At 34.0% G+C, this 15,444-nt stretch overlaps 1 protein-coding gene across 6 annotated transcripts in view; it reads left to right on the top strand.

Moving 5' to 3' along the window:
• The first annotated feature begins 1,130 nt into the window (after positions 1-1,130).
• Positions 1,131-15,444, top strand: part of LOC110735016 (probable polyribonucleotide nucleotidyltransferase 1, chloroplastic) — a 32,829-nt gene continuing 18,515 nt past the window's right edge. For 5 of the 6 annotated variants that reach the window (XM_021915139.1, XM_021915136.1, XM_021915138.1 and 2 more), the window contains exons 1-11: positions 1,261-1,539; positions 5,146-5,214; positions 5,374-5,480; positions 5,865-5,907; positions 8,069-8,152; positions 8,703-8,767; positions 8,864-9,020; positions 9,106-9,162; positions 10,989-11,102; positions 12,497-12,760; positions 15,052-15,126. In XM_021915139.1, coding sequence (XP_021770831.1) covers positions 1,261-1,539; positions 5,146-5,214; positions 5,374-5,480; positions 5,865-5,907; positions 8,069-8,152; positions 8,703-8,767; positions 8,864-9,020; positions 9,106-9,162; positions 10,989-11,102; positions 12,497-12,760; positions 15,052-15,126 — 1,314 coding nt within the window. Of the gene's footprint in view, positions 1,540-5,145; positions 5,215-5,373; positions 5,481-5,864; positions 5,908-8,068; positions 8,153-8,702; positions 8,768-8,863; positions 9,021-9,105; positions 9,163-10,988; positions 11,103-12,496; positions 12,761-15,051; positions 15,127-15,444 lie in introns of all 6 variants that reach the window. The other variant, XM_021915133.1, reaches the window with a different exon arrangement.

The following is a 15,444-nucleotide window of genomic DNA, read 5'->3' as shown; positions in this document are numbered from 1 at the left end:
TTATTAATCAAAAAGAAATAATATGGAGTACAACATAACTTAAAGTTCATATAAAATCCAATACATTTCATTAAATCTGGCAATAATTAAAGTTCATCTTCTTCCTCATAATAAAGAAAACTCTTAGACTCGGAATCTTGGTGAGCTCCCTCGTAAAGTCACAAAGATGATCAAAATCGGGAATTCCTAGCGGCTTCACCACCAAATTCAAAGAAAAACCCCAAGAAAAATGTAGGAAGTAAGGGAATTGTTAACCCTTAAGGGTAGGTGTTTGTCATGGAGGAAGGTTTTCAACAGTGGAGGAGAGAGAAATCATGGTGAAAAGTCTTTAACAATGGAGGAGAGAAAGAAAGGTAGGTGTCCCTTTAACTCAAGTTGAGTTAAGCTAACAACCTTTACATAACGTCCGTCAAGGGCACTTTTCCCTCAATTTTTGACATACCAGTACACTTGAGTGGGGACAACGTTTTTTTATTCATACTTTACAAATTCCAAGACTATTTTATTACAACACTGCCACTTGATAAACGAAAAACGTTTATCAAGGAGGTTAACTTGGTTTTCTCTTATTCTTCCGTAGACCTTGGACATGCATTTCTAAGTTTTGTAGGTTCTTTCACCTTTTTTATTAGATGCAACACTTTTTAAAAATGGAAGTTTTAATTTAGATGCATTACTTTCTCTTTTGGTTAATACATTTCATCTATATCTCTCCTATCATATGAACCCTCTTTATATTTTTCTCTTTTATCTCTCTACTCAAAAAAATGTCTAGAAGTCTGCAATTACAAAAGTAATGCAACTAAAAAAACGGAGGAAATATTTTTTTTTGTCCTAACCCAAAAAGTCCAAAAATCCCGCTTAGTTCTGTTCACTTTTTTTTTTCATTTATTTCAAGTGTAATAAGCTCAAAGAAGTTAAGTTAAATTCAATTCATGAAAAATAAGTTCTGATAAGGATTACTTAAATACAAATTACAACTAAAATAAATTTTAATAAAGTCTAATAAATTCTTACGAAGTACGGAGTATATGACAGGTAAATAGAACACATGTGGCTGAATTATTTACCCTCGGCCCGACCCAAACAGGTCCTGCCCGTCGTTTGATCACTTCTACCTGGTAGGTGTACTTTGAATTGAAATGAACGAACAGATAAGGCAAACAAAGGGTCACTCTGCCTCTGTAGTTTCATCTCCACTCTCTTTTGTAGTTTCAACCGTAGAACGCCGGCGCACCTCAACAATCTCACAATTCAAAAATGTTAGCAAATTCATTATCTTCCTTAACTCATTCTTGCCCACATTCTTCTGCACTTCCATCTTCACATTCAAAGAACTGCAAGCTTCTACTATCTACTTCTGCTTTGTCTCGCTTTAAAACTTCCAAAGCTTTTCCTTCTTTACACCATCTTCTTCCTTGGAATTTCCATGGCAAAAACTTCAATTTTAGAGCTATGTCTGAAACCCATGTTTCTGACCAGTATACCCATGATTCCCTTCAACCTTACTCTGTCAAAATCCCATTTGGAGATAGACATGTAAGTCTCTAACATTGAATTGTATTTGGGTTTTTTATTTTATTTTATTTTAAGTTATTTAGCTTTTTCGATTTTAATTTTATTTATTTATATTTATTTGGTTTTTAGTGTGTTTATGTGTAGTTGGTTTGTGTTGTTAAATTGGGTTTGTGTGGTTAATTATTGGAATTTTTATGGGAGAGAAGCTTCTTAGCAAATGCTGTGAAAATTTTTATTGTTAGCTTTGAATTCCAATTATTGCCCACATTTGCTTGTTTTATTTTGGGTGACTCTTCCTAATGGAAGTTATCCACAATTGACTGTTTTAATGATGTTAATATACTCAAATGAGTAGAAAAATCCTTTTTATGAACAAATTAATTATATGTTTTGGATCAATTATTATTGAGGAGATTAGTTTTTGGTTCATGCAGTTGACCCAATCCTTTTGGGATTAATGCTTTGCTGTTGTTGACTAACAAAATGACCCATGGATCAATTCTTTGAAAACCATTGCACCTGGCTTGATTGTGCTGTGCTGTGTGCCTGTGCATGTCGGCGTACTAATGAACGAGTACACTCAGTAGGGGTGCAGGTTTCCGAAATAGAGCCATTATATATGTGTCTCAATTATCTGAAGTGGGAATACCTAAAATAGAAGTCACCAAGGAATTCTACTAGGGTAGTCATTATTGAGGGATTGGCCAAATACGCATGTAGTTTCCTTAGCAAATAGCTGGTGCTCTTTCATGTTATTAACCATATCCTCAGCATGGAAATGCCGTAAAGAAAAAATACCATAACATATTCTTGTGAGGGAAGCAATGTTGTTGTTTGTGAGCTATTGCACTGTTGTGGAACATTGATTAACCTAAGTGGTGTTTCCCTAACTCATAGTGGCTAGCAAGTAGATTTTAAAATATAATGGACTGATTAAAATTTAGCTCATTAATATTTCAGGGGGTGGGGGTGGGTGTGCTCTTTCTTATTTAAAGGAGCGGATGTTTGTTGCACATTGCAACAAGGGTCAATCCAATGTGTACTCTTTGTTACCAGACTAGTGAAACCCCGTATATCTAACCACTGTGCCCCACCTTATAAAAACTTTTTTAGAAGAATTGGGCTAATATTGATGTTGATTAATGTGTTTTGCTATCCTCCTGCGGCCTAACAAGTTTCTTTGAGTGCAATGGTAGATTTCTACTATCCTTGAGTGCAAAACCAGCCTCTTTTGCTTCTATGGGACTATGAGTTATAAATTCACCCACTATCAAGCAAAATCTTAAGAAATTCATTATTACTTGCTCATGTTAGCTATAAAAGCCACTACAGGCATACAGATAAACCTTTTCAGATTTATACCTACAGTTATACCTTTTCAGATTTATACCTACAGTTATATGCATCTTGTTGTTCCTGCTTCTGTCTCATATCCTATTGACACCTCAACTCTGCCTCCATAGTAGTCATACTAGTCAAAGATTGACAGTGCTTTAAGTGGTAGGGAAATATTTCTCATTGCAATTGTAGCGTTCAATATAGGGGGTTCCTTTGAATTCTGAAAGTGGTGGGATAAAGTTTTTGTGGTTGCTTGTGCTGTTCTGGTTGGGGGTTCTTATTTGGTTGGAAGGTTTCAAATGAGTTCTGTAAGACCGTTGGGGCTGGAAACACCAGAACTGCATTAGCTGCGAGGGGCATTGTTATTTCTTATCTGAGCATAGCAAGTTTGCTCTTGTAGGTGTGTTTGTTTAAATGTTGGGAATAAATCTGGGTATTAAGTAATGTTTATAAAAGCTCAATGTGCACTAAGGCAATAGGAATCCTAGAGCCTAGGATCAAAGCGCAGACCTATAGCATGCGCCTCACTGAAGTGAGGTGCAGCTAATTAAATTTAATATTTATTTTGGTGTAAGTTAGGCTGCTGTGCATCTTTCAGCTCTTCAGTATGCTTCCTCTTTTCCTAATTAAAATCACCTTGATTAGCCCAATTAAAGCTCATGACCCTTTGGTTCCATGCAATCATTGAAATGGAACATTTTTAGGTTAGAGTGCAATATATGTGATGCGAATTAAATTCGTTAAGCACTTAAGCTCTTCTAGTTTTTAGAATTGTATCTCACTTTTATACAACTTTTTCCATTGCTTTTCCTTTATATATCCCCTGCTATGAACATATCTGTCTCCTCAATACTATCAGGTTCAATAATCACATAACTTTGAAAGACATTCATATTTCTTCCTGATCACTTCAAAGACTTGGAAAATACTTTATTCTAATCAAGTTAATTGCCAATTTCATTGAAGATACACCCCCCTTCCACCCCCCCACCCCCCCTCCACACACTAAAGCTGAAGCATATAAAAAAATTATATCTAAGCTTCAATGTTCCTGTCTTCAATCCACTGTTCTTTCTTATTCACCGTATTTTAACATCTTGACAGAAGAAGGGGTCCAAGGACAAAGAAAGATGGGAATAGGAAGTTGGCTTTGTTTCCTACTTTTTCCACTGCCTTCTTTTTAATTACCCTATTGTGGTGTGCGGGGAGTTTTAGGCAAATAAGTAATATATAAGTGGGGTATGGTTAGTAATAAGAAATTTGGAAAAGTAAGAAAGAGAAATATGAATAGGGGACCACTAGGTATAATGTGAGAGGGAGAAATATTATAAAATGATAGTGGGGTCAAAAGGAAGTGAGAGAAATAATATATAATGTGAGTGGGGTTTCTAAATTTAGAAATGGGGCACTTAAATAAACAGCTGCTTTTGGAAAATGGGGTACTTAAAAAAACGGAGGGACTATTGAATTAACCGTCATTTAAGTATCTGGATTCTGGATTGACTTGATTTGTTGATCTTGAAATACCTTTTATGAACCCTCTAAGGTCTCTAAAGTTTTTCCAGGTTGATCTTGTGCTGTAGGCTTACAGCCATGTAGTTCTACATCTGACTGTTGATTTTCTCTGAATAAATTTTGGTCCTGTTGGAAAATTATAAGTTCAGAGGCTAGTGAACTGAGTAAGACTGGCTGCAGGATCTTTTCTTTGACACCAACAGTAATGCCCCCTGCTAAACTGTAGGCGATAAAATGGAATCATGTTGGCATTAAGATAGGATCAGGATGGGGGAAGGAGAAAGAACATAGGAAGAGGGTGAGTGAAACAAAGGATATTTGGGAAAATTAAGAGAAATTGCAACACAGTGTTTAGAGAAAATATATCAATGCCATGATAATCAACTGTCACTAACACAATCATATAAATTTCTCATTGCTGACTGTCCATTGTGGTGGAGGATTAAGCACTATATAAGTATTTGGGCCGCAGATTTCTTATTATTGAGAATTCCCAGCTTTTCTTAAAAACAGTATAGTCAGAATTTTATCATCCTTAGAGATTTATTCATCTATTTGGATGTGGAGCTTTTAGTAAGTATCAAATGGATACAACTGCTTCAGATGATGGTAAAAGATTGTGCATTGATGTATAAGCAAGATTTTGAAACACCTAGGAAATGGCAAAATCCCTCAGCTACCAAACAATATGATTCTTTTAAATGACTTAGTTATACTGTAGAGGTTGTCTGTCCCATAGAAATCATTCTGAAAGTTTTGTTGGATGTTTAACAGATCTTGGTCGAAACAGGTCATATTGGGAGACAAGCTAGTGGTGCTGTTACAGTGACAGATGGCGAAACGGCAAGTTCAAAACTTTACCATTGCTTGTTGTAGCCCGTTGATTAATAATGCTCATGCTTCCTGGATACTGAACTATTACTGATGTGTAGTCTGTATATATTTGATTTCTTATCGGTTTAGGCTGATTTACTATTACTTTCTTTCTGTTTCTTCCTGCAGATTGTCTACACTACCGTTTGTATGGCTGATATACCTAGTGAGCCATCTGATTTTTTCCCCCTTTCTGTAAATTATCAAGAGCGGTTTTCAGCGGCTGGTCGTACAAGGTAATTTCTATCTCAGTATAATAATCAAGGGTGACACATATGAAAGTACTTTGGTTTCTACTAGGAATATAATTTTCCCTTGTCTCACATCATGGCTGGCTTGTCCCTTGGAAAAATTACAAAGAAACTCTATTTACAGCTTTTTAATTCTCTGAAATTAATCGGTCCAGGATTGTATCCTGGTCCAGGTCTTGATTCTTTTGACAATTTCCTTTATAAGGTCCTGAAATTTTTCATGTCAACTTAGTCGGTTAATTGCTTTATGTGTGCGGTAAAGTGGTATAATCCTTCTTGGAATGACATTTTAACTCTTTTCGGGGCCAAAATTTTTATATGAAAATCTGACACACCTTGTCTCCTCTGGCATTAAAATTTCAAATGCAGTGGCGGTTTTTTCAAGCGTGAAGGGAGGCCGAAGGATCATGAGGTATTTAGCTCTGCTATTTGATTGATAAGAAACTTTCTGTGTTATATAAGTTCATTTTAGTCCACATCCATGGCCATCTTCATGCCATATGATGCTGATGAAGGTTCAGTGACAATCAAAAGAATATCTTAGTCGACGAGTTAGCTGATTAATTTTTGAATCAGAACCTATTGGAACTTATTCAAATTTGTTTATGTTAACTAGAGTACGATTTACTAATGGTATTGAAAATTTGAGGTATTTTTCCTCACATTACATGCTAAAACAAGGATACATATCAATATGTTACTTTCTGAAGACACCTAGTCCTCCTCCTGTATTGCCCCCTTTTGAGATGTCATAGAAATCTTGTAAGGAAAAGTTCTACTTGTATTAAACATTGCACTATAAATCTTCTCATTTTATTAATTTTTTTTTTTCCAATTTTTATATTACTGTGTACTTTGTGCTAAGATTGGTGTTGCATACTTTGTGTACTTTCAGTTTGTATGTTCAAAATTCTCAATAACATGACTCAAAAGTATTAAGTAGTGTTACGTGGATAGGATATTTCTAAATAAATCACTGTTCACACTTTCATTCCAGACTCTAGCATTAGTTGATGCTAGGTGATTCATTTTTGTTTCCTCTATTATCTTTTCTTGTAAATTGCATTGCTTGATTTTGATTCTTTGATTGATTCTTGATTTTTTATTTTTATTTTTTTATTTAACTCAACATGTTTGAAGGCTATGCCTTTGTTATTATAACATTACTCCCTCCGTATTTTATTACTTGCTCCACTTTCCTTTTGCAGACATATTTTATTACTTGCTCCATTTCCTTTTTTGGAAACTTGTAATAATATTTTACTATTTTCTTCCCCACTTGTGGTCCCATAATATCATCCCTACCTAATAAAAAGTTTAAGAAAACTCTTATGAATAGTGCATGGACATTTATATCCCTAAAAATGTTCTTTTACATATTTGCCCCTAATTGATTTCAAAAGCTTTATAATTGTCTCTTGAATTTCCCTAAATTGATTTAAAGAGTTATGTTTATTTTAATATTTTAATCCATCTTTTACTCTCTCTATTTCTTTTTGTTTTAATTTTTTTTTTATTTAGAATTTATTAGACATTTATATTTCTACATCGAACTCAACATCTTTTTATCGTTTGATCACTAAATCAAAGTAGCTCAATTAAAGTTTAGAAACAATGCATAACTACACAATATCCAACACATTTATCGTCTATATGCAAATATTTTTATAAACTATTACACAAACATACATAGGGCTAAAGAACATCGGTAATAATTATTCTCAAAGGGCTAACTATGGGCGCGCGTTGGAATCCCTAGTATTTTCATAGTTTAGTCTATTCTCTCTCCTCCCCACTTATACTCACTTTTGCTTTTTCAGATTTTTTTTTATCTTTCAACCAACCCCATTTCCATTATAAAATACGGAAATGGAGCATGTAATAAAATACGGAGGGAGTATTTATTTATTTGGCGGGCACTGTTAAATTCTTTCATTTTTTAAATAATTATAATTTAATTTTTTTTAGTCAAAACACTGTTCTGCAGTCCGTAAGCTGTTCAGTTTCTTTGCTATGAATTGCATTGTTTTTTAGAATAAAGAAAAATTATTTTGTAGAATGATATACAAAAAATGAGAAGGGCATACCAGGACTCTTGATGGAAAAAATTGTATGTTGAGAAAATAATTTTCAACCATGCTGTACATCTGACAGAGAAAACTTAAAAAAACACAGCATCACTAGTCCATTCATAGACATCTAAGATGCAAGTTTTAAAGGAAAATGAACTCTATATCTTGGATGATGCTGTGATAGCGGTATCCAAGATATGTCTTACAAGTAGATGTGTTACAATGTTCTTCACTGGTAATGCAGGTGGTTTGCAGCAGTTGTGGCCTAAAATTTTGGTCACGGTTAACACAAACCCATTACAGTGCAGTCGTAATGTAGTGATCCAGCCAAGATTTATTACCTAATACCGTACATGATAGCAAAATACATTAATTCTAATGGCACCCTTAGGTTTTATGAATTTTTATGATAAAGATAACTCAAACCTAAGGGCATCTATATGTTTATGTTGGGTACTTATGCATCTTGAATATCTTAGAATTGACTGACTTTACTTGCAGGTTCTAGTTTGTAGACTGATTGATAGGCCTTTGCGTCCTACTATGGTTAAGGGCTTTTACCATGAAACTCAGGTCTTATCTTGGGTAAGAATTCTTTGATAGTTCTGTTTTGTGCTTCTATCTATAGGGTTTTTTTTTTTTTTTTTTTGGTGTACGCTGCAATCATCATCTTTATCCCAGAAGGCCAGAAGTGTCTCTCAAACTTTTCCTTTCTCAATAATATCTTTCCATCATTGAGAATTTAACACATGCACATCTATTGAGACTCTTTCTATCAATATTACAAAACTTTGAGATAGAATATCACTGATATCAATAATGAAGTCCCTCCCTATTAGATAATCTATGCAAAATGATGCATCAAGGACAAAGATGAATTTATATATATTCCATATCAATATATCTCTCTTCTAGATTAAAGGCTTATGTATCCGTCTATAGTAAGTAAATAGACTTGTGCTCTTCATTTTGTGCTTTTTTTTTTTTTTTTTTTTTTGACGAACTTTTTGTGCTTATTTGCTAAATATCTAATGAATCAAGAATACCATTTTGTATTGTTGACTTCTTGTTGAATTTCTTCCATTACATATCGATAGAATGTTTTCTTATTTGAGATGATATATCTTGTGCCAAGGTTTTGAGTTATGATGGGCTGCATCCTCCTGATGCTTTGGCGGTCACAGCAGCTGGAATAGCAGTGTATGTTTATAAGAACTCTGATACGATAAGTGTTCATGGATTGTCTGATAGATGTAATGTACAGTATGTAAACTGTTTCTGATCTTAAATATGCAGAGCTCTGTCAGAATTACCACATACAAAGACAATTGCTGGAGTACGTGTTGGTCTTGTTGGTGGGAAGTATATTGTAAACCCTACAACTAATGAGATAGAAGATTCAGAGTTGGATTTGGTAGTAGCAGGCACAGATAGTGCTATCCTAATGATAGAGGTTTGTATTCATCCCATCAGTCACTGTCACAATTCGAATTACTGCTGTCTTTTGAAGACCCTTAAGCGGAATGAATCTTTCGCAGGGTTATTGCAATTTTCTCCCAGAAGAAAAGGTGCTGGAAGCTGTAGAAGTCGGACAGGTGATATATGCTATAATTTAGCTTGCTTATTGTGTCTAGCTTAATTTTCCTGTGAAGTCTGGTTTATTTTCATTACTGGATATTGTTTTTCTTTTCACTTTCCATAGGTCCCTGCTATGATTTCAACAACTGTGTTCAATATCTTCAGATGGTCTTGCAATTCTCTTGCAACTGCATCATGACATAACTAAATACTTTTTTTTTTCCCTAAGTTGTGGAATTTTCTATTCCTGGTTAATGCAATAGTGTGTGCGAAGATTCTATGTCTTTTGGTACCTATAGTATTTGGCCAAAAACATGGATAATATACCACAGAAGGAATGGAATTGAATACCCTTTATATGAATTTCAACATGAACCATTACACTGGTCAAGCTGAATTCATACATACATACATACATACATACATACATACATGTATTGAATACTCTCGGGCCTAGGTGTTCATAATCAACATATTGAAATTCATATTGTCATTGTTCGTATTGAATACCAACCGTTATGCATATTGAAATCCAAATAAAGGGTATTGAATTCCATTCCTTCTGTGGTATATTCATAATGGTTTAGGTCTTTGCTGCCAGACTTCGGGTGGGGTAGTCTTAGCGTCACACTGTGTTAGGTTTCTAAATTTCACATAGTACCAACCAGTGTTACAAGGTTCGTGGTACGGAGGCCTGAATTGCGATCTGGTTCGTTCGTACCGGAACACGGTACAAACGCGACTCAGGTCGCTTGTGGTCGCGACCCAGATCGTGAAATTGACGACCCGATTTCGAAGACTGAGGCTATGCTTTTGCGTTTTTAGGGTTAAAGGTTGTTGACGGTCAAAGCTCAAGTGTTGAAGCTTCAAAAATGGTGGAGAATAGAGGTTTAAGACAGACATAGGAGAGAGGAGAGAAATCAAAACATTGGATACTACTTTTTTTTATTAATGAATTAAGTGAAAATTAGGAGAGAAAAGTCAGAAAATTGAATGGCTTAAATTAAATATATGACAATTGGACCCCACACTCTATTAGTTTTCTCTTTATTTTTATGACACCCACCCTTTTACAGTTTTACTTGCCCTTTATGGTTTATAAAAGATATCAGATACGATTGACCCAAGGGCAAGGCAGTATTTTCATTTTTATCAATATACAGAGTATATACTTCTTCGTATTTCATATATATATACATATATATATGTATATATATATGTATATGTATACATATATACATATATATATATATATATATACATATATATATGTATACATATATACATATATATATATATCTATATATATATACATATATATATATATCTATATATATATATGTATGTATATATATATATATATATATATATATATATATATATGTATATATATATATATATATATATATATATATATATATATATATATATATATATATATATATATATAATTGTACCCATCGTACCGGAATCACCAAAGGGCAGCGTTCCGTGTATTCGTTTTCGTACCACTTTTTGAATCGTACCCCGTACCTTGTAACATTGGTACCAACTATTCACTTGTACCAAAACTGAATTTTTTGCACCAATTTTTTTGTACCAACATGTGGTATTTGTAACAAATATGCTGGTACCAAAATATGTGATTTTGTACCAAAATGGTACCGTGTGAGAAATCAATTCTCTGTGGCACTCTGACTTACTTGACTTTGGGTACAGTCATTATGAAAAGATTTGGTTCTTCCCCGAAATTTATTTTATAGTTATTGATCTTTACATTCTGTATTTTACATGCATATTTTATTAGTCATCAGCTTTATAAGTGAGAAAAATGTCATTTCAGGAAGCAGTGCGGGCTATATGCAAGGAAATAAATGCTCTGGTTGAAAAGCGCGGGAAACCTAAAATGCTTGATGCTATAAAATTGCCACCCCCAGAACTGTACAAGCATGTTGAGGTATATGAGTTGAAGCATTCATCCATGGTTTTATTTTTTATTTTTATTTTATTATGCATTTGATGTGATAATGTATAATGCTGCACTAAAGAAAGTCACTAATGTGGCTAATTCATCGAGGAAGGTATTAGACAAGTTTATAAAGGGGCAACCCAAGCATTCTTCTTTTTGATATTTGAAGGCTTAATTGTTATTTTCATCTCGTAGTTATATTCTTTGTCCCATAATACCATTTGCAATTTCCTTTCTAATCCATCCTAAAATGCTGTTAACAGTTACTTTCTCTCTTCTTTTTTAGTTCACTAGGGTAGCTAACGCACGTTATTCACGCGCAGCTATGTCTGGGGAGCTCTTTCGATTTGGCCTTATATCACAAATTTAGTTGTTGGCAACATCCGTGAGAGAAATTTTGTAAACAAATATTTTTAGGGGTATAAATGTCTTGCACACTATTCAAAAGATTTCAAAAAAGAGGCATCTAACATTAATAAGGGCAAATAAGTAAATAAACTTTTTTAGGGGTATAAATGTATGCATACTATTCATAAGAGTTTGCTTGAACTTTTTAAAAGTTAGGGATTAGGGATACATATATTCTATCACGTTTGCCAACAATCAAGTTCAACAATTACTATGCCTAATTATCAATAAGTAAATACAGTTAAAAGTTGTTATTATGAGAATACACATTGAGATGGATTTAATAATATCTCACATGAACTATATACCATAAAAGTTAGTCATGTAGTTGGCTGTATATTACTCTTTTTCTCTTTTACTGCTTTTGTTAGTCTGACATTGTGGGGATTGGGAGGGATGCATATACATATATGTATGTACACACTCTCTTTAATAACTAAGTAGAAATTGATGTAGATAAAAAATTAAAAATGAGATTATTTTTGCTATAAGTTGAAGACAATATTACGAGTAGTTTAACTATGGTATCCACATTCCCGGGTCCACATTTAGGATGATGTCCCCTTGTCAATAAATTTTAATTACCATGCCTGATATCCGCAACCATAGAAAATACTTGCACCCATGTCCATAACATCTTATATCCTAAAACTATGAGCCCTGATAGGTGTCAATAGTATTTTGGGACAAATGGATTAGTATAACTAGGATTAGTTTTCTTCTGTTGCTCTAGCAAATTGGGTATTGGGGTAGTCTGATGTGAATACTTTGTCCATTTAATCATTAAATATTTATGTGTCAATCATTCCTTTGTCTTCGTCTTTATGCTGCTTCATTATTAAGTTGTTGATGTTAAAAGGACATCTGTTCTGCTTGTATTAGTTTTTGACTAATTTTGTTTATGCGCAAGAAATGAATCAGCACAATGCATAACTGGGCTTTCCTCTATTTTGACTTTTATATCCCCTTGGAAGGAAATTGCTGGAGATGAATTGGTACATGCACTGCAAATAAAGAAAAAATTACCGAGAAGGAAGGCCCTTGTATCGTTGGAAGAGAAAGTTGTAGATATTCTTACTCAGAGGGGCTATGTTGGAAAGATTGGGGCTTCTGTAACTGCTGAAACTCTGCCAGATTTGTACGTGGATGAGGAGGAAGATGAGGAAGTGGTTGTTGATGGTGAAGTTGATGAAGGTGATGTTCATATAAAGCCATCTCCAAGAATTTCCACTCCCTTGGTAAAGACTTTACTCTTTTCATCGTTTGAATCATTGACGTTCTCTTTGGTTTTTGAATCTCAACGCATCTAGATGTCTAGTTGTTTGCTCGTTCTCTGCTGACATTGATGCATCTGTGGGTCCCGATTTCGAGGGTTTTCTTGGTAATGGTTATAGTAATACTTCCTCCGTTCTATTAATATTGCAACAAGGATGAAATTACACATTCCAAAGCACATTTTATATGCTAAATATCTATAATGGTGTAAGAGTAAAAATTATAAAATGTTGATATTGTAAGTATTTTATGAGACGAATCCACCAAGATCCCACATGACTATATTTTACTTAACTATAAATCATATTATATGGTCAAACAAGAGTGATGAATAGTGCAAAAAGTCCATTGTTGCAATATTAATAGAACGGAGGAAGTATGAATTAACCATTAAGGCTTAGGTTGAAATTTTCAACGATCATTTTCTGCTTTTAGTTCTGAAATTGTAGATTTAGAAAACATGACAGACTGCATTATGGCAGCACAGATTGGCATGTTTCTGTCGTCGTCAAGTTATGCTTTTGTTCTTATCTGTTTGATCTCTCTTTTCAATTCTCAGCAATACTATTCAATTATAGCTGGAAATTTGCTCATGGTTATCTGAGTTAGCTGGTGTCATTTTTGGACCTCTATAGATGGAAAAGTATATGCCAGTCAAATCTATGACTTTGTGTCATGAATTACAAGTTATGTTATAAGCCACTTTTTATTGCTATATGCCCTGTAGATCTAGCTTTCTCACTTAAACCTGTCTTAGGTTTGAAAGCCTGTTTACTATGTTTGATGTAAGCCTTTTTTCCATACAAGTGCAAGGTGTTGCTCTTGATGTCTACAGGGTGGAATACTGCATGCATGTAGTTTCTATTCCTGGGGATAGGGCCAGCAGGGTGGAGAAGGGTTTAGGGGACCATTATCTATGTCTGTAATTACTAGTTGTAACTTTGGATCTGTCTTTAAAAATCCAGTAAAGATGCAAGTTCTTAGGATTGCAGTTGCTGTTGCAAAAAATTTATGATTGTTGTAATGGTTTTTGGATTGTATAAATATGTTGTTAGTGTTACTGAATGATGTCAGATGTTACAATGTGGATTATCAATATTTAATATATTGTTTTTGATGCCTTTGTTTCAAATATTATCTGGAATTTATACTCTTTGAACGTTCCTACTTCCTTTGTAACAATTTTTGTGTTATCTATTCTGTATGAGGAGATGTGAGGTCCTAATAATCATAAGCGTCTATAATGAGTCAGTATTTTTCTGTTAAGTGATTTCAATACCATTATATGTAATGCTTTGATAACGGATTGTGATGGCTCATGCAGTAACTTTACTGACTATAGCTTGTTGTGACGTGATTTAAATACAAATATTAGATGAATATTTACTAAACAGCAATTTAATCATCATAATACAATTGTCTTACGTAATAGAGCAGCTTTCACTGAATTCTATAACTTCAGTTCTCAAAAGGTCGTTGTAAATGAAACAATGCATAGTGCATGATTCTGATTGAAGCTGTTTTAAAACTCTCTTGCAATCTTTCCCTTGTGATACCAGAGTTTGATGGTAACTTCCTGTGTAGAAGCTGCTTTGATTGGAAGCAGTTATCTAGCCTTTTAAATTGCAAAACCAGCATGTGGATATTGTTTTCCATGTCCAGTTAGGTAGCCAAGAATATCATATAACAGGACATCAAGGGAGAATTCATCAACAGGATTATATAAAGATGCGTGTCCAGTGTGGGCATTATTGCCAAATTTAATTCACTATTGGCTGTGCCAAATTTCATATATTTGCTTATGATTTTCTAGATTGTATTACATTGGAGATATATCAATCATTTTCAAATTGTTAGAACTTCAGCATCAGCATCAGCATCAGTTTGCTGTAAAATATGTAAAATATTCCAAACTGCAAAAAAAAGCTAAACTTCTAACTTCAAGGTCTGAGGAGAGAGGACAGGATAGGGAGCAGCGCTTCATGATTGATGAAATACCCGAGTCTGGGTTTTTTTTAATTCGCAATGAACTGTGACAATTTTCATAATTGCATATAGGTATACTGAGTCTGTTAGTGCTTTTTACTTGATGCAATTCACTCTATATATGTGTCACATAAAGTATGGATCATAATAGAAAATGTTTTTTTAGTACGTATGCTGAGTCTCTTCGTGCTTTTTGCTTGGTGCAACTCAGTCTATTTTTATGTCTCATAAAGTATGGAGCATAATTAACAATATTATTTTTTGGCAGTTGTTCTCTGAGGTAGATGTGAAGCTGGTTTTCAAAGAAACTACATCAAAATACCTGCGAAAACGTATTGTTGAGGTGAACCTCTAAGGATTTAGCATTCTTTGTTTTGTCACTGTTAACGATAGGTTGTTCATGTTTGTCCTAATTCTGCTTGATTTGATGATAAGTTTGGTGAGAGTGCTGAGATTTTGAGCAATTTGTTGCTGCAGAACAAATTGAAGTTCTCTTAAAAGAAGTTATAGTTCTTGTACACATGTTCTTGTTTTCACATTGGTTAGATAACTTTAAGCTATCATAATTTCATATAATGAAAAAGGTTAATGCGTGGATCCCACCGTCACATTTCTCAATAGTGAGCTATTAGGAAATTTGATTGCCATACTTACGCATTGG

Source organism: Chenopodium quinoa, unplaced genomic scaffold, assembly GCF_001683475.1.
Source record: "Chenopodium quinoa cultivar QQ74 unplaced genomic scaffold, ASM168347v1, whole genome shotgun sequence".
NCBI classification, from domain to species: domain Eukaryota; kingdom Viridiplantae; phylum Streptophyta; class Magnoliopsida; order Caryophyllales; family Amaranthaceae; genus Chenopodium; species Chenopodium quinoa.
Note: the sequence above shows the minus strand (reverse complement) of the source record. Positions and strands in the feature narration are given on the sequence as shown.